A 22,711-nucleotide genomic window follows, 5' to 3' on the forward strand; every position below is an offset into this window, starting at 1 on the left:
CACCGTGCCGCGGTGATAATATGAGTTATTAGTTTGTTCTCCGCCCTGGTGTGGCCTTGAAGTGGTTTGTTTAGTAGAAACAGCCACGGATCTAGGGGGATGTTTGAGCCCATAATCTGGCAGATCCAAGATCTCACCTGCCTCCATAGAGCCTGCACCCGGGGGCATGACCCCCACATATGCAGAAAAGAGGCCACCCCACCGCAGCCTTTAGGACACAGAGGTGAGTAGCCTGGAACATATTTAGCTATATTTTCAGGGGTATTGTACCAACAGGTCATTACTTTGTACGCATTTTCCCAGATAGTTGTTCAGATTGAGCCTTTGGCTACCGCTTCGAACATATCCTCCCAATCCTCAACCTCCAATTCCTCTCCCAAATCGGTTTCCCATTTTTCTCTGAATTTAAGCTTCACTTGGGCTTCAGCTGGCAGAGAAAATTGGCCGTATAGTTTCGATATCAACCTTTCGTGGGAGTCTGCTCCCAAACAGAGTTTCTCAAACAGTGAGACAGGACTAGAGCGCTTGACTTTAGTAAAGAAGGCCTTTTATTGGAGATAAAGATCTCTCCCGGTGGAACTCCCCTATCCTTAACCAAATTATTGAAAGGCGTCACTTTAAAATCGTGGCTGAAGTCGAAAAGTCTACAAATATTTGCTTGCCGCCAATTTGCAAAAGATAGTTTGGGTAATCCCGGGGAAAAATCCCGGTTTCCAAAAAAAGGGGTCAAAGAGTTTGGGTTGCTTAGCTTGTATTTAAACTCGAGTCTGTCCCACAGCTTGAGAGTGTGTGACCGCTGGCAAAACAGAAGGCCCCAAAAAGCCTATCCTGTTTAGATAGCCAAAGAATATTTTCTATTGGGGTGGGGCGCATTAGGTGTGCCACCAAGGCGACCCATCTTCTAAGTGACGGATATGCGTGCCACCCTACCCACTGACTTGCTTGAGCAGCCCTGTAATATGAGAGGAGGCAAGGAACGCCTAACTAGGGGCACAGGAGACATTTCCAATATGTGAGTACATTTATATTCAATTGAATCACGTGTTATAATAGTGGTCCTGGGAATATCCCAATGTGGTTCTGAGGAGTGGATTTCAGCCCCCTTACTCTTTTCCTTCAGGGTTACATTGTCTCTTTTTAGGACCCCATATCATCTGAGAGTTGTACTGATTCCCTCTATATATACCACTAGCCTCATACCCTGTGCTTTGTTTATGCGCTGTGTATATGTGTATCGTATGGATCCGGCACTTGGGCACTTATACCACTTAACTCTTTTCTACTTGTGCCTCAATAAATGGCTGTCAGTGCACCAGAAGAGGACCAAAGATGTAAAGTTCTGTGGGGAAGATCATGTGACCAGGCAGTCACTCTTCCCCCGGCACTTAACCCCGCGCTCAGAGGGCCCCACCCCCAGTCACCGCGCTCACAGGGCGTTAACACAGGAGTGGCCAACTCCAGTCCTGAAGGACCAACAGGTCGGGTTTACATGAAATCCCAGAGTCACCTGTGCTGAAGCCATCAGTGGGTCAGACTGGAGTTGCCCACCCCTGGGTTAACATATTAATAAGTTCAGCATGAGTAATATGTACTTCTATCACCTATTGTAGCCAGTGTTTATAGTGGCCATTATTTAAGATGGAGTGAACGCCAACCTGGAGCAGGGAATAACAATGAGTAACGCTTGTGACCGTCGCCCGATATCACCAGGTATCAGAGATTAGGGAACAGCTTGTGATGAAGTAATTTGGCATTAACTACTCCTTTGCTTTATGGGTTTTAGTGAATAGATTGCTAAATAAAATTTGCTATTAAACAGAGATACCTTTTTATTTATTAACCTTTAGCAAATGCAAGTGTTTCACTTCATAGCGGTTATCCTTCTGCGTGCCCAACAAGCAGAGAAACGGTAAAGATCCTTGGGACACACACACACTTATTTTAGGAAGAAACTGAATATAAACGCCAGCTTTAAGACAATCCTACATTCAGATCTTAACTTTATTAGTGATATTCTCATCTTGAATTGACACATCTTTAGATTTTGACTTTCATTATTATGGTTTAAAGGAATTAACCCCTCTGCTGACATCAGGCAATGTTGGCTCCCTCTGACACCAAAAGGATTAAAAAGGAAAGATTTCAAAGTTGTATTTATCAAAACGAGAAGAGAGATGGTGTTACGTGATCCGTATGAAAAGCTTTGGCGTGAACCACGTCGCTGCAAGAGGGGCTAAAAAATTACAAAAAAGTGCTAATGTCATTTGGAAATAGACTGCGCTTCCTTAATGAGCCACTGGAGGGCCCCGTGGCGTCCTTGTTTTTCCAGCTCCGCTCCAATCACGTCTCGGCACTTCTTGTGATACGCACTGACCCAGTCACACTGGAAAAGAACAAAGAAACATGACGCGGATATTCCGACGCAGCGGAGGGGCGCCTTCAAGCCCCAGTGACATTATTAACCCGCTGAGTGTCACTGCAATCAGGTGACCGCAGCATCGTTCGCTCAACAGAACGTGATCTCCCCTAGTAAAACGATCTTAAAATCTAGGACGTAGCCCCTATCTTATGCTGCCGATAGAGTACCAGGCTCCATCATCTGGTGGCTACGTCCCAGAGCCCCGAATAAGATTAAAATCTTGATGATTGACATACATTTAGAACCCTGCTACGGTAACATTTGGGAGGGGTCCGACTTCCTTGTGTGCGATGTGACTGCGTTAAGCAGAACGTGCCCTAACTTTCCACTGGAAAAGTCTCCGCCCCAGTGCCCCGACGCTTAACGGCTGTGCAGAAAGCAAACTGTGATAATGAGGTATCGGACAGAGTAATGAAATCAATATTACTTTCCCTGAAGCATATTTAATTGCCAAAATATACCAAAAAAAAAAAAAATGGGGCCTTTGTGAGAAAGGTATTTACAGTATATTGGATTTGTTTTCCAAAATGGCCACCACGTGTGACTGCACCTTTAAAGCACCTATTTAACCCCTTAACTGCCAGAGGGGCCTGCAATTAATGGACATCGGGACGCAGGTACCAGGTGGAATGAAATCCAGACTCTGCAGATATGTGTAGGTTTATTTTCCAATGGCCGCCCCAGCGATAGAACGGATTTAGTGATTTAATTACCAGAATACTAATCGCCCCAGGCAGCAACGCCCACATTTCATAGATTAAACGTTTGTGGGGATTTTTTATAGAACAGTTTTATTGAAATGTATATTCTTGCAGCTTGCTTTCATCCAAGATCACTGCACAATTATATTTCACAGTCCTTCCTTCGGGCGCCGCACCTACGGTGCAATTCGCCACTCGCGAGAAGGACGAGACCAGTGGTAATTTGAGAATATATATATTTTCATACAGCGGCTACCAGGGAAAAAACATTTATATATACACAAAATATTTAGCTTCTATGCTTACCTCTTTCTGTGTCAGTAACTCAATATTGATCATTTTAGTCTGTATAGGTACCAGCGTAATTGGCTCAAACGTCAGGCTCCCGCGGCTTCTGAAGTTGTACTGCAAAACACAACACACTATAACAATCAGAAAAGCTGTATTAAAGGAATACACAAAAACATGGGATTCTTTTTGTATGCCTTTAATATGGGAGATGGGGTGGGGGGGTGGGGATGTGAGGGGGGATGTGAGTGGTGGTGTGAGTGGGGGATGGGGTGGGTGTGTGGGGGGGGGGGTGTATGTGGGGGGATGGGGCAGTGTTTTTGAGGGGTGTGATTGGGAAGGTGGGTGGGGGGGAAAGTGTGTGGAACGTGTGGAGGGAGTGTGTGGAGTGTGGGGGGGGGAGGGAGTGTGATAATTATTACACATTTGCTTCCTCAGACAAAATGGGAAGCAGCTGCAGATGGCGGACTGGGGATTTGCCGTTAATGTTACATGAAATAAAAAGGTATAATGCAGATTGCTTTAAAAGGCTTCGTACCCCGAGGAGCAAAATCTTTAGCTTTCCATAGTCAACTGGGAGCAAACCGTTCCAGCATGTAAAAGCACTGCAGGTGTCATTAATATCTGAATAATCTGAAAAGAATGGGACTACCCTATAATCAAAAATCCACCCCCCCTAACATTGCATTGTAACCACTTGCTGGGTTTCTTTGCTTTCTCCACTATAAATACCAAACTGAAATGACATTTTTTTAAATTAATATAAGAATAATTTGAAGAAACCTTGCTGAATTCACCTTGGTTTCAGCAAGAACCACCTGGACCAAGTTCTCAATTCTTATCCCAAAATATCCATCTTCATAATAACCAGGCTCTGCAAACACATCAGTAACAGGGGGTGTGTTATTTACCCCTCTCCAACACAGGAGTCGCCAAAAACAAAGTAGAGACACACAAACACACACACACACAATTTCTTGAAATACGCAAACTGTGCTTTTATTCATTTCATTGAAACTCTGACCTCTCTTACAAGCTGCAGGTATATTGGCAAAAATGTTATAGAAATTTTTATCTGCGGGCAAATTATAACAAAAGCCAGGGGTGCCCAATGCTGCATCCAATTGACAAAACATATATGGTAATAAGTATAAAGTTAAATATTTCAATAATATTTTCTTGGTTATTTCATTAAACCCTTTGGTCAAAGCGTCATAAGTCTGCATACCACGTCACGGTATAACCAAATATGGCCAAAGGGTTTAACTAAATAACCAAGAAAATATTATTATTGAAGTATTTAACTTTATACTTATTACCATATACGTTTTGTCAATTGGATGTATCATTGGGCTCCCCTGTCTTTTGTTGTATACATTTGCCCCGCTCAGCAGCACTCCTTTTGACACACATATATATATATATATATATACGATGCGGTGGTGTTGATGTTTGAGCTTGCTGGGAATGTGTGTGTAAAGGCAAATTATAATAAGTGAATATGAAAGCAGCGCTGCCCAAATCTTTTGAAAATTGACATTTTCTCAACATCACAAGTTCAAGTCGCCAAAGAGCGAGGCAAAAGATTCTGTGTTAAAGTGTATGAAACTCAACAGAAATATTTTCCCTCCAAAACCTTGTGTCTCACCCTTAACCGTTTGAGTGCTGTAGGGGTCATGGTGCCTGAGTGCCACGACCCTTCTAGCACAGCGTGGTCATGTGACTGCGGCGGCCATTTTGGAGGAAACAGAAGAGGGTTGCACGCCTCCTCCGTTTCCTCACTGGTTAGATGACATCCGGCGCTCCATGGGAACGCGATCTAACCCGGAAAAAACAAAGCCTTTGAGCGTGACGTAGTCACTACATCCTGGGGCACTCAAAGGGTTAAGGATTGTTGAGGTGTCAGGGACCACAATGGCCATTCAGTATATAATATGTAAGGTACCTTATGGCGGAGTAAATATAGCCCTCGGTCCTAGAAAGGTTGGTGTATTGTACTTTTTAGATTTCTAATGTATGTAGATAGAAAAATCTTTTCATACAGTTACAATGCCTGTGAGGATATATATATATCCTACCACCGGAAAGAGCATGGGTGTATGTGTATATATCTAGGACGACTTCACTGCAGCTGCCCTGCAAGTTCCAGTCTCTCCAGGATCTGCCGCTCCTGCCTCCTTAAAGAGCTGTTTCATGAAAGTGCAAATAGAGGAAGGGGGGTTATGAGCTAAACAAACCCTGCAATCCATACACTATTTTAAACCAGGTTTTTCTAGTTTGCTTTTTTTTTTTATGTGATCCGATTGGTTCTGGATCTCAAGCCCCAAACTGTGAAAGGAATAAACCTTTCCTGATCTATCAACTAATGCTTATCGCTGTCTGGATCACTGACTTAATTGCAAGGACACAACCTCTCACATATGGGTGTATGAGTATTTATCCATCTCTAGCTCATACTGCAGGAATAGGTATGTGTGCATGTGCGTGTGCGTGTATATAGATTGCGCTCTCTCATATTGACAGAAAGGATTTATCATACCATCAGAAAGGATCATTCCGGCTTCCAAGGGTTCGTCTGCAAAGGTTTTGTAGCTGATGCCACACGGTCCCTCATGAACATTCAGAAAGGACCCAACCCCGTGTCCAGTTCCATGCAAGTAATCCAGACCAGACTCCCATAATGCCGAGCGTGCAAAGGAGTCCAGGAGGTGTCCTGCAGGGTGCAAATGAACAAGGATTACACACAATGGGGGCTAGTTATGATGTTAGGCTGTAGTCGTAAATGGTGAAAGTGACAAAGAAGCCGACTTCTACCACCAATAAATAAGGGGAAATACATCAACGTTTTAATGTAATGTAAACTCATCAACCCCATTTGTGCAAGAGGGTGGGGGGAAGAAAATGAGGGGGGGGAGGAGAAAAAGAGAGGGAAGGGAGAGAAAGAGAGAGGGGGGGAAAGAGAGAGATTGTTAGATATCTATACTTGGTCATATAGGCAGATAAAGGATCAAATGTATTAAGCACAAAGAAAAACGGATGATTTTGCATGAGGAATAATGTTTCCCATACTAGCAAGCAGATCATTTTATTTACGAAGTGTATTAACCCAACAATAATTGGCAATAAATGTATGGTTCTGATGAGTAAATCCAATTTCTGCCCATATTAATTTACTGATCTCCGCAGAGACATTCTATATATTCGTGGCTGATTATGATACAATTAATTAATCACAGTCTTTCTACTTATTGTATACGGTTTTATCACGTCAGAGCTAGAGGGAGACACGATGAAATGATACTATCTGAAGTAAAAGCAATTCGAGTAGATTTTTTTGTGTGGCGAGTAGATTTTTTGGTGATTTGTCAACCACTGTACATATACATATACACACACACACACACACACACACACACACACACACCTCCCCCCTGCTAAAGGTCCCTTGGGTGGAAATGTTGGATATAATGGTTTGTTCATTACAATTCTTTTTGATCACTCTTCCTGCAGTGCTGAGTCTTTCTTCATCAGATCTGGTTTGAGTGAAGTATTTTTTGTATTTATTTTTATGACATGTGCACTTGTGTTTTACCATTTCAATTTTTGTGGTATGTAAAACACACACACACACACACCTTTCATGCAGCTCACATGCAAGATGGCCGCCTCCATTTTTTAAGTACTTTAAATAAACACCTATATTTTAGTATTATTTTGCCCTTAAAATTAACACTTTGCAAAACAGGAGGGAGTCCCAAAAATCGAATTGGTTATTACGCAGCAGAGCGCGAAAGTGTGTGGGGGATTAAGTTGTGGTCCCGCTTCTCTCCTGAGTTAAAGATGACTGGAACATTCAAATCAACAAGCAGTGACGTAGGTAATGGGAACAGCCAATCAGAGAGCTCTATGAAACATTCTGGCTGATCGCGGTCTCATGCCAGGCTTGTTAAATGGTGTACTTGTTTTATTCAGGTACCTTAAAATCAGGGGTGCGCATACTTTAAGTCGCGCACAACCTGCTCTCTGGCATCTTTTCCTCTGCGTCGTCATGGCGATGCGTCATCCCCATCAGAAGATGCAGGAGGAGAAGCCGGACAGAGGATAAGAGGCAGTTACTCTCCCCCGGTAATCAATTTACAATGTTGTAGGGAAGAGCGCGGGGCCTCTGTAAGCAGGGGGGTCGGTTTCGCACCCCCATAAAAAAGTTTCCCGGCGCACCCCCGTTTGCACACCCCTTCCTTAAACGATGCACAACGCAAACAAACCTTTAGTTCCATTGGGAAATACTGCCGAGCTCACAGCGATGTGTCCTTTCAACACGTATGTAAAGCATTCCTAAAAACAACAAGAGATGCATCACACTCCAGTGAAGGTCAGGGCGCGCGGGGGGCAGGTCAGGGCGCAGGTCAGGGCGCGCGGGGGGCAGGTCAGGGCGCAGGTCAGGGCGGGCGGGGGGCAGGTCAGGGCGCAGGTCAGGGCGGGCGGGGGGCGGGTCAGGGCGCGCGGGTCAGGGCGCGCGGGTCAGGGCGCGCGGGTCAGGGCGCGCGGGGGGGCAGGTCAGGGCGCCGGGGGGCAGGTCAGGGCGCACGGGGGGGCAGGTCAGGGCGCGCGGGGGGGCAGGTTAAGGGCGCGCGGGGGGGGCAGGTCAGGGCGCGCGGGGGGGGCAGGTCAGGGCGCCGGGGGGCAGGTCAGGGCGCGCGGGGGGCAGGTCAGGGCGCGCGGGGGGGCAGGTCAGGGCGCGCGGGGGGGCAGATCAGGGCGCGCGGGGGGGCAGGTCAGGGCGCGCGGGGGGCAGGTCAGGGCGCGCGGGGGGCAGGTCAGGGCGCGCGGGGGGGGCAGGTCAGGGCGCACAGGGGGGCAGGTCAGGGTGCGCGGGGGGGCAGGTCAGGGCGCGCGGGGGGCAGGTCAGGGCGCGCGGGGGGGCAGGTCAGGGCGCGCGGCGGACAGGTCAGGGCGCACGGCGGACAGGTCAGGGCGCACGGCGGACAGTACCTTTTCATAGGCAGACGGTGTGCCAAAATGCATTGTCCTAGTCACATCTGTAGTTCCATCCCTTTCAGAAATAAAAACAAAACCATACAATAATATTTTTTATTTACAAACAGCCGGTTACACCAATCAGGAATACATCATCCCGCGTTCAACAGTGTGACTGTTATACAATGGTTAGTCAGGATGGCTCTGAGCTGCTTTAGCATATGGAATGTGGTTTAAACCCCGCAGTACCAGAGGCGGCACTCGGACTGATCTCCATCTCTAGCGTTCTTACTACTGAATAAAGGGTCAAAGGCATAATCACGTAACTCTGATATGCATTTAAATGGTAACCTAATGGAATCAAACAAAGCAAAACAAATGTGACCAAACGCGTTTTGCATCATCCGAATGTGTGCAACATCTTAAGTGTCACATTTAAAAAGTGTCTGTAGAGTTTATTTTGGCGATGAAATTGGAGGTGAAGATTTGAGGAAGATCTGGACTCTGCACAACAACTTTGCAACTGTGAGAACTTTACTTTCTAAATGCTTTGATAATTTGTACATCCTATCCATCCAATTTGCTTCCTATCCTCCAATACCTGAGAAGTCTCTCTCCGACTGCATCTAATTATGCCAACCCTATTGCTTTTTCGGCTTACTGTTTCCTCACTCCTTTGTGAATGTCTCTGTTCTCTCCAACTTCCCCAATGCACCATTATTTATACACCCCTCTCCCAACAACTTCTTTACCCCTCAATAAAAAAAAAAAAAAAAAATCCTCTATTCACACCCTCCATCTACTCCTTCCTGCTGCTGATCTCCCCTAAACCTGAACCCAGACATACACACCTGATCTCACCTATACCTCCCTGCCATCTCTTCCCCTGTAAATGGTGTTAACCTACTCATTTAATACCAACCTTAAAACTCGCCCCACAAATCAAGCATCCCAATAGCCTGCACTCATGGCTATTGTCCCACACCCACAGTCACTCCTACCACACAATGTGGCCAAGCACTGCCATCTAAGGCACTTATTCCCTCACCTGCTATCTCTGTAAGTTTCCCATCATACCTAATAGATTGTAAGCTCTAGGGGCAGGGATTTACTTCCCATTGTCTGATTTTGCTGCACTTATTGTATTATTTTAATTCCCTGTACTGTATTCTTTGTGAAGCGCCCAGTACACTTTTGGCGCTATATAAATAAAGACCTACAATACAATGATGTGCTCATGGCGGCCAAGTCTGTCTCACTGAATGTTAATCCACATGTGGCACAGACGCATCAATCAGCTTCATCCAAATCCATGCTTTAAATACATTTATTTAACCCTCAGGTGGTAGAAGGGCCAGCAACGCGCTGATATGCGCTGCTGGGTGACAGATGGTTCCATAGATGCAAAACATAGCAGCTCAATTACTGCATGCGATATCTCTTACTTGTACTGAGCACCGGAATCCAAGAGGAAAACCTCGTTCAGGCACAACTTCCGGTTGGTTTCGGGAACAGGTCTAGCACAAAAAGAAAACAAATTCCCCAAATTCAGCTATAAATATTACCCAGAGGCACCTTTATTTTGATCCCTTCAAGCATCGCACAAATGTTTTACGGCCACGAGAAAGACGAGGAAGTGTACTTTACAAAACCTATGGTAAGATGCCGGTTACTGTACCGAAGTATATGTGCAGAACAAGTTCCTTACTTGTAATGGATAATAGCCCCGTTTGGTCCTGTGCTGGAAATTGTACCAAAACTGAGTTCTACAAAATCCTCTTGTTGGCTGAAAATACAAAAAAAAATAAAAAACATAAAGTATAGAATATTTCTAATATTCTTTGCAACAAATGTCCTCTCCACCTGCTCTGTGCAAAGAAGAAACAAAGTTAATTTGCAATCATTTGGCAAATTTTCCTGGGAATCTTTTTAAACATTGTAATTTATAATCTAAATGGTATTTTATTACTCCCATCTGCTCCTAGCCTAGTTAATTATTTCTCATGCAAACTATGTGAATATATCCATTTACTTTATCATTGGGAAGGAGCAACAAAGATTGAAAGTCTCTGCTGTAAGTGAAAACAATGGAAATGTTCCAGAGATACAAAAATACCTCTACCAATTCTTAGACCACAATTTAACCCCAGAAACACCCGACATGTAGTAATAATAATAATAATAATAATAATAATAATAATAAAAGCAGAAAGGTCACCTGCGAAACTCCTGAGCCTTATCCGACGCCAAGATTTCTGTAACGGTGTCTTTGGGAACCTAAGAAATGATGAGCAAGAATAATAAATACCCAGCAAGACATGGAGAGTACAAAAAATACACGGCAGCAACGCTCCTTCAGCAGATACACTGGGGAGGTGCTCAATCTTTCAGCGAAATGCGTCAACAAGAGAAGACAGGTGATTCAGCAGATTCACTGAAAGATTGAGCCCCTCCCCAGTGTGACGCGTCGAAAAAAGAAGATACGGGTGATAAAAATGCAATACTTAATAAAATGTTTGCAAGTGTTTCTTCACTAAAAGCAAATCAGAACCCTTCACCCACACTACCGTAAATATAAAAAGGCCATGTGTTGTTTTGCAGTGAGCACGCAATCAGCAAGGTGTAAGAGACGGGCATCGTGTACCTCGTTCTCCAGCCAGTTAAACAGCTCACAAAGTGCCACAGCATCTTTAACCTGCAAGAGAGAGTAGAGATAGTACGTAAGAGCTAAATAAGGGGGAACACGGGAGCACAGCCCCTTCAGCTACCGGGGTCGCAAAGCCGTGATGTGGGGGACACCCCATAGACTCTGTGCGATACTCTGCGTCGCCGCTTAGTGAATCCGAAGCCCAAGAAGCTTTAACGCTGCAATCCCACAATCATCCATCTGAATTCCTTATGCACCTCTAAATGGGGACGTTTTTGTCAATCAAGAGTATTTCCCCATATTTCACCCCGTCCTTATCAGAGAACCAATAAAGATAAGGAGAGGTGGGGAGGGGTACTCGCACAGTGACATCACACTGTGACATCACACTCAGGGGAGCAGCCAGAGGAAAATCAAATCCTTCCAAAGTCTCATTTAAAATTAAAAATACTTATAGATTTCAGGTATGGGTGGAGGAAAAGTCGGTCGCGAGTGCCCATAGTGGGCGCGACCACACTGCGCAGCAACAACATGGCGACCGAAATTGCTGGAGCCAAGGATTTTTGTCTTGGCCAGCGACGTCAGCGTCACGTGAGCGGTTCAGCCATCGAGGCCGAACCGATCGCGTGATGTCACAGGCCACACCACGCCCCCTGTCGCCCTCAAGAGGTCTCCTGCACCTTAGTGCAACAATCAAACGTGTGATGTCACGCGGTCGCGTTGCCGTCCTCATTACTATAAACTCAGCCTTAAACATGTCACAGGAATTTGGTCACTTCGGTCCTGGGAGGGATGTCTCCTTTACCAGGAAGTGTGAAAACTGTACACAAAAAGGGACCTAAATTCCCCCCAAATCCACAGCAAAAATACATAAACAGCATTTCCCAGCAAGCTTTAACCATGTGCAAATGTTCCTTTAAAGCAGAACGACAAGCTGCAATGCGGTTTGTTACAGGTTTGAAGCAGGGGTCTCCGGAGGTGAACTGCGTTCATTTCAGCTCCAGGGACCCCCTGCTACCAGAGATACTTATCTCCGTAGGGGGTGCCGGTATCTCTGCAGTCAGGGATCAAAATAGCGGCTCACATGTCCCGCGTCACGCGGGCCAATAGGAAGCCATGACGCCATCCCTTGCGGCTTCCTAATTGCCCGCGTGACCAACACATTTAAATGGTAGACAGATACTGGCAACCCCTACGGAAGTATCTCTGGGAGCAGGGGTCCGCAGAGCTGAAAAGAACACCGTTTAGCTCCGGAGACCCCCTGCTTCACTGTCCTCCCCTTCACCGGCCTGTTCTAACGACTAATGACAATATGGAAAACAGGACTGAGACACACATGGAACAGGATGTCACTGTTGGGCCATACAAAGGTTGTCAGAGAAAGGCTTAAAGAGTCAGTCCTAATTATTAACCCCTTCGCAATTTGTTGCAGGCCCTTCTGGGGTTGCAACAAAATTAAAAGCACTCAGCCATGTGACAAATAATCTATCATTTCCCAAATTAGCATTAGGTTTAATAGCCTTGCCAACCGATGTCCTAACGGCAAATAGCACGAGGACGAATACCGATGAGAATACAATACACGCTGCTTTTATTAAGGAATAATCCTGCGATCAGGTATTAGTAACAGTACATTTCTGGTATTACACTGTCAAACCAACATTTATTTGAAATAGAAAAAACACTGCTGGAGTATGTAATTAGGGGAAAAATAAGAAAATGAAAAGAACATATTAGGCCCCCATTTATTTAACATGAGGGATGCACAATGCCAGACTTACATGTGCCCTTCTCATGCCTTCAATCTCGGAAGCATTCTTCACCGCCTTCGCCAGGCAGATTGGCGTGTACGGCGTGAGGTATCGGTGAGTCTGGAGAGAGAAGAGTTTCCTTAAGAAATATAAGGGGAAGATTACCGGATCCCCCCCTCCCCCAGGTCATACTTTTCGTTCCGCAACTAAATCGTCTTCCAGCAGAAACAGAATATGGCTAAAAAGATCAACAATGAGAATGGGGCCTTCGTGATGTTCTCCTCGCCAACAATGCTGCTGCAACCCCGCGGTATATATTGGTTACGGATTCAGAACGATGGGAGGGATCTCACTTTACAGAGGCAATACCAGTTTTTTTTTTAACAGGTTAGAAACATGGGGTTTCCGGAGTTGAACCCAATTAATTTCAGCCATGGGAACCCCCTGGTTCCAGAGATACTTCCCTTCGTAGCGGGTGCCAATAGCTGCTCCGCACGGCTAGCAGGGTTCAGGTAATGGCGGAGTTTCAAAGCTCCCGCACCCTACGGGCTAATAGGAAGCCGTGATGTCATCAGGTTTAGCTTCCTATTGGTCCGCGTGACCTTTAAACTTTGCCGAAATAACAGCACCCCCTTTGGATGTCTTTATCTCATGAAGCAGGGGGTTCCCGGAGGAAATTAAAGGGGTTTCGCTCGGGAGACCCCCTGCTTCAAACCTATGTTAAAAAACAAACTTAAAACAAGCGCATGAATTTCTCCTCAAATACCCAAGGTACGTTTATTTTTTTGTTGGGGACATTTAGCCGGTGCTTGGAAAGTACATTCTCTCCACACCGTGTATCAATCACGCCTCCATTAATACATACCTTGGGGATGGCCTCGGTCAGGACGTAGCTGGCTTTGTCGCTAATCCACACTCTCTCCTTGGGGGACAGCCCCGCACAGATACTCTGGAGCACGGACAGCACAGAGTCGTAGGGCTCCAGCTGGATGCTGAAGTCGGCTGCGGGAGACGAGTCGAGCAGCAGATGTTCCCTGACAGTAGTGTCAGCCAGGCGGTCACCGCTGATAAACAACCTGCCCGGGAAGGAAGCCAACACAGGGAGCTAGAGGTCAGCAAACCGATGGTTACAAAAGCATTACAAGTAAAACAAAGAGAGCAGTGGTCCTGTGCAGGGTTACTGGAGAGCACTATGTTAAAGCTGCAAACTCTTTCCTGCACCTGCAACACTGAAGCACAACGCAGTTCCCTCTGGCAGTGAATGTGTTAACTGTACATGAGCAGTGCTGTATATGACTATGGCAAGTACAGCTACACATGTGCACACATCCGTTTCTCTTGCAGGGACGGGCTTAGTGCCAGCATGTAATGAAGCTAGATCAGCATGTGTAATCCATGCCCATCGTATTTGGGAGATTTGCACTGGGTATTTGGGAGTTTAGCAGCTCTGGACAAAGTGAAGTACAAAGGCTGGTGTCATGGAATAAAAACAATGCAGATTGTGTCCCGCCTCGGAATCTGTCCCGAGTGCAGAAAGCGTTTTGAGTCAGTTTGGAACACACAGGAGGCGTTGCAAGCAGCATGTTCAATCGTATCCACTGCAATGTCTGGTGTTGTATAGTCCAATGGCTGGAAGGCGCCAGTTTTCTACAACACATTTTGGAAAAGCAGGTGCTGCTCCATCTATAGGCACGTCATTTATCCACATATCCTCCTGAAAGGTCAGCGCTGCCTCAGAGGCCTCCCAGGACTGTATAGAGCAGCGGTGCGCAAACTGGTGGGCGCGTCCCCTGACTTTATTGGGGTGGCGCGGCGGTTACAGAGGCCCAGCGCTGAGAGCGCGAGGCCTCTGTAAATTTAGTTACCGGCTTCAGTCCACGCGTCTCCATGGCAACGCTGCATCAAATGACACCCGTTACCATTGAGACGTGATGTCAAATGACGCCGCTGGTCACGTGACGTTTGACGCTTCATTTGAGGTAAGGGGGAGGGCACAACTGAGTAAGAGAGCAGGCAGGGGGGGCGCAGAGCAGAAAGTTTGCGCACCCCTGGTACAGGGGACCGTGGGCCCTGGCAGGGTTAGGGCTGTAAGATCGTAGGGCACATCCCACAATCTGTGCCACTGCACAACTACTGTACGCTGCACGAGCCGGGCAGAACAGCACAGCAGAATCCCCTACAGTGGGAGTGGGGGGGGGGGGGGTATTCTGGTAGTAATGTGAAGAACACAGATAGGAAAATTGGATCCCAAAAAATGAGGCAGCTCCTCCTGGGGGATTCCATTGTAAGGGGGAATAGATGTGAGAGCTGGTGGTGAGGGGAAGAGGCAGGTATGGTGCCCACCCGGAACTACAGCTCAGTGGGATAGGAGGTGCATTCTGGGAATTGTTGAGGAAGAGGTCATTGTCCACCTAGGAACTAATGACCTGTCTAGGAATAAGATTAAGATAGTGCAGGCTGAGGTTAGGGAGTTAGGGACAGCTCTCAGGCAGGGAGCATCCTCAGTGTCTCTCAGAGGTATTCCCACTGTATAGGGGTGGGGGAGGCAGGACACTGGAGTTTGTAATGCATGGCTGAGGAAGCAATGTAAAGAGGAGGAATCTGGAGGGTCTACCTGTAGAGATATGGGTCTCAGTTCAGATGCTTCATTAGAAAGTATTAAAAGTAGGGGGGGGGGGGGTGGGAGGTAAGACAGTACTCTACAGCTGAACCTGGCTATTTCCCCCCTCAATTACCCAAATCCTTACCTGTAAAGTTACCGGTATTGCTTCCTGGTTTTTAAACTGGATTTAAAAGGCTGTCCAATAGGAAGCAGCAGCTATTAACATTGCTGTGTGTGCCCAAGATTTGGTAGCTATTTTATTGTCCCTGGAGGGAGACTTGGACCCAGAAACTTCCCCAATAAGTATCTCAGGAACCAGAAATGAAACAAATCTAGTTCCACTCCGGGCACCCCACACTTCCCACCTGGCAGGAGGCAGAGATTGGGTGGGATTTTACAGCATATCCCGGGGAACAGAAGACTCCTAAATAACTGGCATGAGGAGGAGTACAGGGAAAGGGAAGGATTGGGAAGAGCAGTAACAACAGTCTCGTGTCTGGGAAATAATATACCAGAATCAACTCTACAATCAGGATAGGTACAGAACTATACAGAAGACAAATCGGGCAGGAAGGGAGGAGCTGCACTTTGTGTGAGGAACAGCTACTTTAATACAAGGCGCTGGAGAAAAGACGCACAGTCTTTGGGTGAAGAGGAATTGGACAGGGTGCTAAGAAAGGACATCACTCAGATGGCAATTAAAGGAGAAGACACCATTAGGGAAGACACCATTTGTGTTTGGAGATTTAACCAGAAGCAGGGAGAATTTCGCAAGATATATAGATATAGATATATAGATATATATACATATATATATATATATATATATATATATATATATGTGTGAGGGAGTTCACCCACAAGGAAGCAATACTACACGTTATACTTACAAACGCAGAGAACGTATCTGATGGGTGAGATCTTAGGTTCCAGTGATTAACCAATGTGGTTTAGTATAAAGAGAGAGGCAGAACATGCAGAAACTAAGGCTGCGCTTATAGTGCCGGCGACGTCGCCCGAAAACAAATGCATTGTCGCAGCCGCATGCACTTATAGTAAGAACAACGGCGACAAAGCGACGGGATTTTCGGAAGCCGGGAATATTTGATTTTTCAGGGGCTGTCGCCTCATGTTACAGCCCCTGAACCAATCAATGCCCTTGTCGCCCGCCTTTCTGATGTTTTACAGCAGATCGGAAAATTGGCAGACACGGGGGCCAAGTGATTCTTATTCGCTGGCAATTGCCACGTTTCCACACTTCTTTTCAGACACATGGTTTATGTTCTAAACGTTTTCAACCGTTAACACACTATGCTCACTGAGATTAAAGAGACCGTCCCCACAGAGCAGGCTAGCAGCTCAGCCACGTGCAGCTCAGCCACGTACAGCCCTTCCTTACCAAGTGTCAATCCCCCTTACAAACGCTATCCATTTTTATTATGTGAAGAAAACAGGTTTTATTTTCCCGGCCTGTGTAAAATTCTCACAGTATCTGTATCTTTATATAAAATGATGCATCCTCACCTGATGGTGTTGGTTCCTACGATGGCATAAGCAAAGAACACTGGATTATATTCCACGTCTGAGCCTCGGAGGTTAAACAGCCCTGAGAAAAACAGGTGGGGAGGGGAAGATATACCATTTATTACCAAAAGCTTCATAAAAGGTAAATCAATAGGATAGAGCTTTGTGAAGATTAGACTATACACAGATAATGCGTGAAGGAAGACACCAATGTAACATGCACTTAACTAACCAACAATGATATTTTATTTTTCATGTGTAGCTTATCTGCTCTGCGAGGTGGTTCCGGTCCATTCTGTCACTGAAGTCACCAGTCTGGTTACGGATAAAATGGTGTTACTTACATGCAACTTCATCTAGAGCGGTCAGGACAATCCAGGATGCTTTCCCCTCCGCCATCTTGGCCCGGAGCGCTTCAATCTTTTCTTTCCATGACAAACCTGCAACAGTAACATGAGACTGTTGTACATCGTGCTCAAATTGGGAATGTGCCAACAATCTATACTAAACATTGGATTTTTCTGAGCAAGGGGCGAGGTTTTTATCCAACCCCATAAAAGTGGTGTCTATTAGACCAACCAAAAAAAAGAGTTGTGTAGAGATGCAACACAGAGCTTCCGGAGAGGGGCAACACAGAGCTTCCGGAGAGGGGCAACACAGAGCTTCCGGAGAGGGGCAACACAGAGCTTCCGGAGAGGGGCAACACAGAGCTTCCGGAGAGGGGCAACACAGAGCTTCCGGAGAGGGGCAACACAGAGCTTCCGGAGAGGGGCAACACAGAGCTTCCGGAGAGGGGCAACACAGAGCTTCCGGAGAGGGGCAACACAGAGCTTCCGGAGAGGGGCAACACAGAGCTTCCGGAGAGGGGCAACACAGAGCTTCCGGAGAGGGGCAACACAGAGCTTCCGGACAGGGGCAACACAGAGCTTCCGGAGAGGGGCAACACAGAGCTTCCGGAGAGGGGCAACACAGAGCTTCCGGAGAGGGGCAACACAGAGCTTCCGGAGAGGGGCAACACAGAGCTTCCGGAGAGGGGCAACACAGAGCTTCCGGAGAGGGGCAACACAGAGCTTCCGGAGAGGGGCAACACAGAGCTTCCGGAGAGGGGCAACACAGAGCTTCCGGAGAGGGGCAACACAGAGATTCAGAGCTGTACAGGTCTCCTCTTTATACAGGAGAAAGAAAAAACAGGGGGGTTCACAGTATATATGAAGACGAGACAGGCAAGGTCCAGTTTACATAGTGTAAGAAAAAGTAGTAAAACCTACATCGCATGGCCACTTTTCCAGAACCAATAGAGCTACTAAAAGAACTTTGACAAATGTTGTACTGGGTTCTCTTTTCCACTGGATAAATATACAAAACCTAAATCTTAACATCTCACCTACATTAGCAGTGGATACGTGTAGGTAAAGTAATAACTTCTAATGGACCAAAATAAAGGTAGTTGTAACGTTCAAGGCACAGGTTGTAGTGCCCATAAAAGTAGCTATTCTGTGCGTGAATTCAGAGCAATAAACAAGGGGGCAAATATCGGTCATTTAAACATACTGTACTTACTGCCACCAAGAATTTCCATACCTCAACCACTGACGGCGATAAATCTGTAGGAGAGACCTTTGGGATCTCAACTTTATCTAGCAAGGATTCTTATGGTAACCCATTAAAAAGGTGTCACAACTGGCCATGAACCAAGACCGTAAAGAATGGACAAAATGGTTCTTTTAATAAAAAATAAAAAAAAAGCACAAACGCCGTAACCATGTTACCATGTAAAAGTAACTAAAGAGAGGGGAATAATAAGGAACACAGATCTGAGCTTTATTCAAGAATGCACAAACCTGTATATTTTAGTCCCAACGTCATCAGCGGTTGGCAGGGCCGTTTAGGGCGATCTGTCCAGATGGCATCTATGAGGTTTTCCTGGACAGGTACCAGAAGGTGCCCAGCGTTCTTCATGGCAATGTACATGCTCTTCCACTGATCTGCCAATGAGATGCTAATGAGCCATTACAGAGAGGACCCGCTAGAAAAACACAGCAGTCAAGTTAATTTGGCCTTATACTTAATAGTAGAAGTGCTGGAGGAAATGCAACGTTTGCAGAGAATTCTTCAGCAGGTACAGATGCAGCAGATATTACTGCACCGTGGTGAGATGCCTTAATGCTGTTGCGTTATTACCGCAAGTGCCATTGAAAACAAAAAGTAAGAAGTGCAATATTTACCGCATTATTTCTTTCATTGTTCTGCGTGTTCAGGGGTAATAACGCCGACTACATCTTTACTTATACCTCGTATTGGATCAATCTGCGTATAATATGCTGCTTACTGCTTCTAAATTGCTGCATGAGTACATACATTATAATACGTTTTGACACTGGGCATTTTCATGAGACAAATGGTATATTGAATACATTCCCTCGTTTATTGTTCTGGTTTAAAGTGTCAGCTCTGCTCCTCATGGCACTGTAGGAGTGGGTTATCAAATCAGAGCATGGGGGAAAAAAATGAAGACAAAAAGATAAATAAGGACTTTGTCTGAAAAGTTAATTCTGACCTCAACTACCATATTGATGACCCCTCTCCCCCTTGGGCTTCCCACTTTTTCTCTCTAACCACTTCTTCTTCCCCAATGGACTGCAGCCAGCACCCACAAGGATGCCCACTACCTTGACCTTGTTTTCACAAAACAATATTTCTCTCCGATTTCTCCTTTTCTCTCTCTGACCATCATCTCATCTACTTTTCTCTCACTTCTCCCCTTCTCCATCTACCCCTTGTTTCTGCCGAGACCAGCGCTCTACTAACCTCCCAGCTCTTGACTCCACTTTGTGCTCCTCCCTCTCCGCTACAGACCGACATTCCTGGTCAGGAACTACAACTCGACCCCATCCTCTATTGATCTATCTGTGGGTGTCCCCCAGGGGTCTATCCTTTTTCACACTCTCTCTAGATGACCTTATCACATCTCTTGGGTTCAAATATCACCTCTATGCCGATGACACAAATTAACCTTTCAACCCCTGACCTTACACCTGCTGTACAGACTGAAGTCTCAATATTTCTCCCCTCTATCATCCTGGTTAGCCCTCCGCCAACTCAAACTTAACATGTTCAAGACGGAGCTCCTCATACTTCCTCCCAAGCCTAGCCCTACTGCCCCCTTCTACATTACTGTTGGCAGCACGATCATACACCCAGTAGCACAAGCACGTTGCCTAGTGGACACATTCGATTCCTCCCTCACATTCTGTAACATTGCAAAGATTTGCATTTTCCTCTGTTACTTTACTACTAAAACTCAAACACAGGCCCTCATTCTCTCCCGTCTCGACTACTGTAACCTCCTATTGTCCGGTCTTCCTGCCTCTCACCTGTCTCCCCTACAATCTATCCTAAACACTGCTACTAGAATCCTGCTGAAATCCCTCTCCTGGCTTCCTATTAAATCCCGTATTACACACACACACACACACACACACACACACACACAATTCTCCTCCTCACTTTTAAGGCTATACACTCCTCTGCCCCTCCTTAAATCTCAGCCCTAATTTTGCACTATACACCTTCCTGACTTTTGCATTCTGCTCAAGGGTATCTTGTCTCCCCCTTTTGTATCTAAAGCCCTCTCCCACCTAATGCCTCTCACTCATTGTCCAACACCTCTGGAATGTCCTTCCCCTCAATGTTCGACTAGCACCAATCCTAAAAACACACCTCTAACAAAGCATATTTATTTATAAAATATTTTACCAGGAAGTAATACATTGAGAGTTACCTCTCGTTTTCAAGTATGTCCTGGGCATATGGGTAGATTCCGCTGGTTGATGCTATACATCTAATATGCATTAACTTTGCCCCTTGCAGGTGCACTTACCTGAACACCCTCCTACCGTCTTTGTAAGTTCTCCCTTATTACCACTTAGATTGTAAGCTCTTTGGGGCAGGGACTCCTTTTCCTAATGTTACTTTTATGTATGAAGTACTTATTCCTATTGTCACATGTACAGTATTACTGCTGTAAAGCGCTGTATACATGGATATTCCTGCAAAGCATACATATATAATAGGACTCTAAGTGGCTGCATTTTTTTTGTACAATATCGTTTTTGTTTTAAACCACTGAGCAGAGCGAATAAAATTCTAATGAAACCCCAAATCGATTTAAATGATACAATGTGGGATTCGAGTTTACAATAAATATTTAGAGAAATCCACAACGGATTCTGAGACACGGTTCCAGAATAGAGATGTGTATCTGACAGATGACACCATCACACATTATTTTGGGATATTAGCAAGACAACCTGTGGGGAAAGGAAAAATTGAACCCTCCAGTGGATTGGTATCTGTATCTGCTTTGCTGGTTAAGAAGAAAGCAGCACAGTACTCTTCAATGATTTGCAGCCGTGTCCACTAACAAACAGTTAGTACACCTGTATCCGTGTTTACCTGCTTGTATTATAAATGGATCGACACCAACTCGTGACCCCTCTGGGAGCACGTTTATCAGCCAGTCCTCCTGAGTTGGAGTGTCCTTCAAGCCTACAAGACATTACAAAATCAGAATCAATATTTTTATAGCAGATCACAGATGAAGGGATAACCCTAGTACCATCCAACACAGGAGATACAAGATTAGGGTACAATGTTCAGCCCCGGCTGTGCTCTTTCCCCTCATGTCTAGCATGCAAGCAGTTTCATTACACAGAATTCTATGGCCAAGTTGTTAACCCTCGTGACATTCCAACACCACAATCCTGTGACATCTTGTGCAGTGTTTCACATTCCCAGGATGCACCTTCTAATGTCAGTTTCCAATCGCCGACATCGCTCCCACGATACAAATGATTGCACTGTTCTCAAAAAACGCACAATAGTCATGGGGATGTTGGAGCCGTATATAGGGCATTCAGAGGGATATGACCCAGCCATTGGGGGAGGGGAAGAGAAGTTAGAACCCAATTCAAATCCCAGGACCAGCCCCACGCAACCATGGGCATGTCTCTTTAGCCCCATGAGACTTATACACACCATATTACATCACAATGCATGTGTTTAGAGTTGTAATCCAAACCATAACTTGCTCAACACATGAACCACTCCTCCCCACTTGTAAAACATAACTATATACATCCTACACAAAAGGAAGAACAGCAACAAATACATTCTCCCCACCCATCTTCATGAGAGTCCAATTGCTGTCCATTTGCTGAGCCCCCTGCAGGAAGTAGCGTCCATCTGTCCACATGGCCGCGAACTGCTCTGTGACGATGGCGGTCCCTGTTCACATGCGCATATGGAAACAAACGACGTAAAGATGCAGTCACTGACACGTTTTGTTTATCTTAGTGCTTTTTATGCAATGGAGAGTTTTTTTAATTCACCATAACCAGTTTCAATCGAAAATATTAATGAGCTCAAGGTCCTGAATCAACAGACTGTTATATTAACACCCAATCTGTCCCTTCTTGCATATTAGTAAAGGCCTGTGCATGTAACTCAGGGCCATACGCTCTTCCATAGACCAATCTAGTGCATCACGTTACAATGTGCAAAGCCGGAGCCTGATTTCCATTGCAAAGGTACAGGCTTCCAGAAACAGATCTAGAGATATATCTATGTCGCATTATATATAGAGCAGAGATGAGGACTTGGGCCATCATATTGTTGGCATGCTCCAGCTATTCCTCCTACTCTACAGGAATATTCCTCTACTTGAACCTAGACCCCAACAGTACCCCAACCAGCGTTTCCAGGGACCGTCCCATGTAGCCGGGTCAAATTTGTTTTTCTAGT

At 45.7% G+C, this 22,711-nt stretch overlaps 1 protein-coding gene across 4 annotated transcripts in view; it reads right to left on the minus strand.

Moving 5' to 3' along the window:
- Window positions 1–1,970: 1,970 nt before the first annotated feature.
- XPNPEP1 (X-prolyl aminopeptidase 1) overlaps window positions 1,971–22,711 on the minus strand; it is a 63,942-nt gene continuing 43,201 nt past the window's right edge. For all 4 annotated transcript variants that reach the window (XM_075611821.1, XM_075611825.1, XM_075611822.1 and 1 more), the window contains exons 4-20: window positions 22,091–22,195; window positions 21,365–21,457; window positions 18,751–18,894; window positions 17,254–17,349; window positions 16,910–16,991; window positions 13,649–13,859; window positions 12,814–12,903; window positions 11,030–11,080; window positions 10,604–10,662; window positions 10,094–10,171; window positions 9,831–9,902; window positions 8,401–8,461; window positions 7,674–7,743; window positions 5,948–6,121; window positions 4,206–4,282; window positions 3,427–3,525; window positions 1,971–2,383 (exon numbers count right to left, since the gene is read on the minus strand). In XM_075611821.1, the coding sequence (XP_075467936.1) occupies window positions 2,261–2,383; window positions 3,427–3,525; window positions 4,206–4,282; window positions 5,948–6,121; window positions 7,674–7,743; window positions 8,401–8,461; window positions 9,831–9,902; window positions 10,094–10,171; window positions 10,604–10,662; window positions 11,030–11,080; window positions 12,814–12,903; window positions 13,649–13,859; window positions 16,910–16,991; window positions 17,254–17,349; window positions 18,751–18,894; window positions 21,365–21,457; window positions 22,091–22,195 (1,685 nt within the window). In that variant the 3' untranslated portion in view covers window positions 1,971–2,260. The remainder of the gene's footprint in view (window positions 2,384–3,426; window positions 3,526–4,205; window positions 4,283–5,947; window positions 6,122–7,673; window positions 7,744–8,400; window positions 8,462–9,830; window positions 9,903–10,093; window positions 10,172–10,603; window positions 10,663–11,029; window positions 11,081–12,813; window positions 12,904–13,648; window positions 13,860–16,909; window positions 16,992–17,253; window positions 17,350–18,750; window positions 18,895–21,364; window positions 21,458–22,090; window positions 22,196–22,711) is intronic.

Source organism: Ascaphus truei, chromosome 8, assembly GCF_040206685.1.
Source record: "Ascaphus truei isolate aAscTru1 chromosome 8, aAscTru1.hap1, whole genome shotgun sequence".
Classification (NCBI taxonomy): domain Eukaryota; kingdom Metazoa; phylum Chordata; class Amphibia; order Anura; family Ascaphidae; genus Ascaphus; species Ascaphus truei.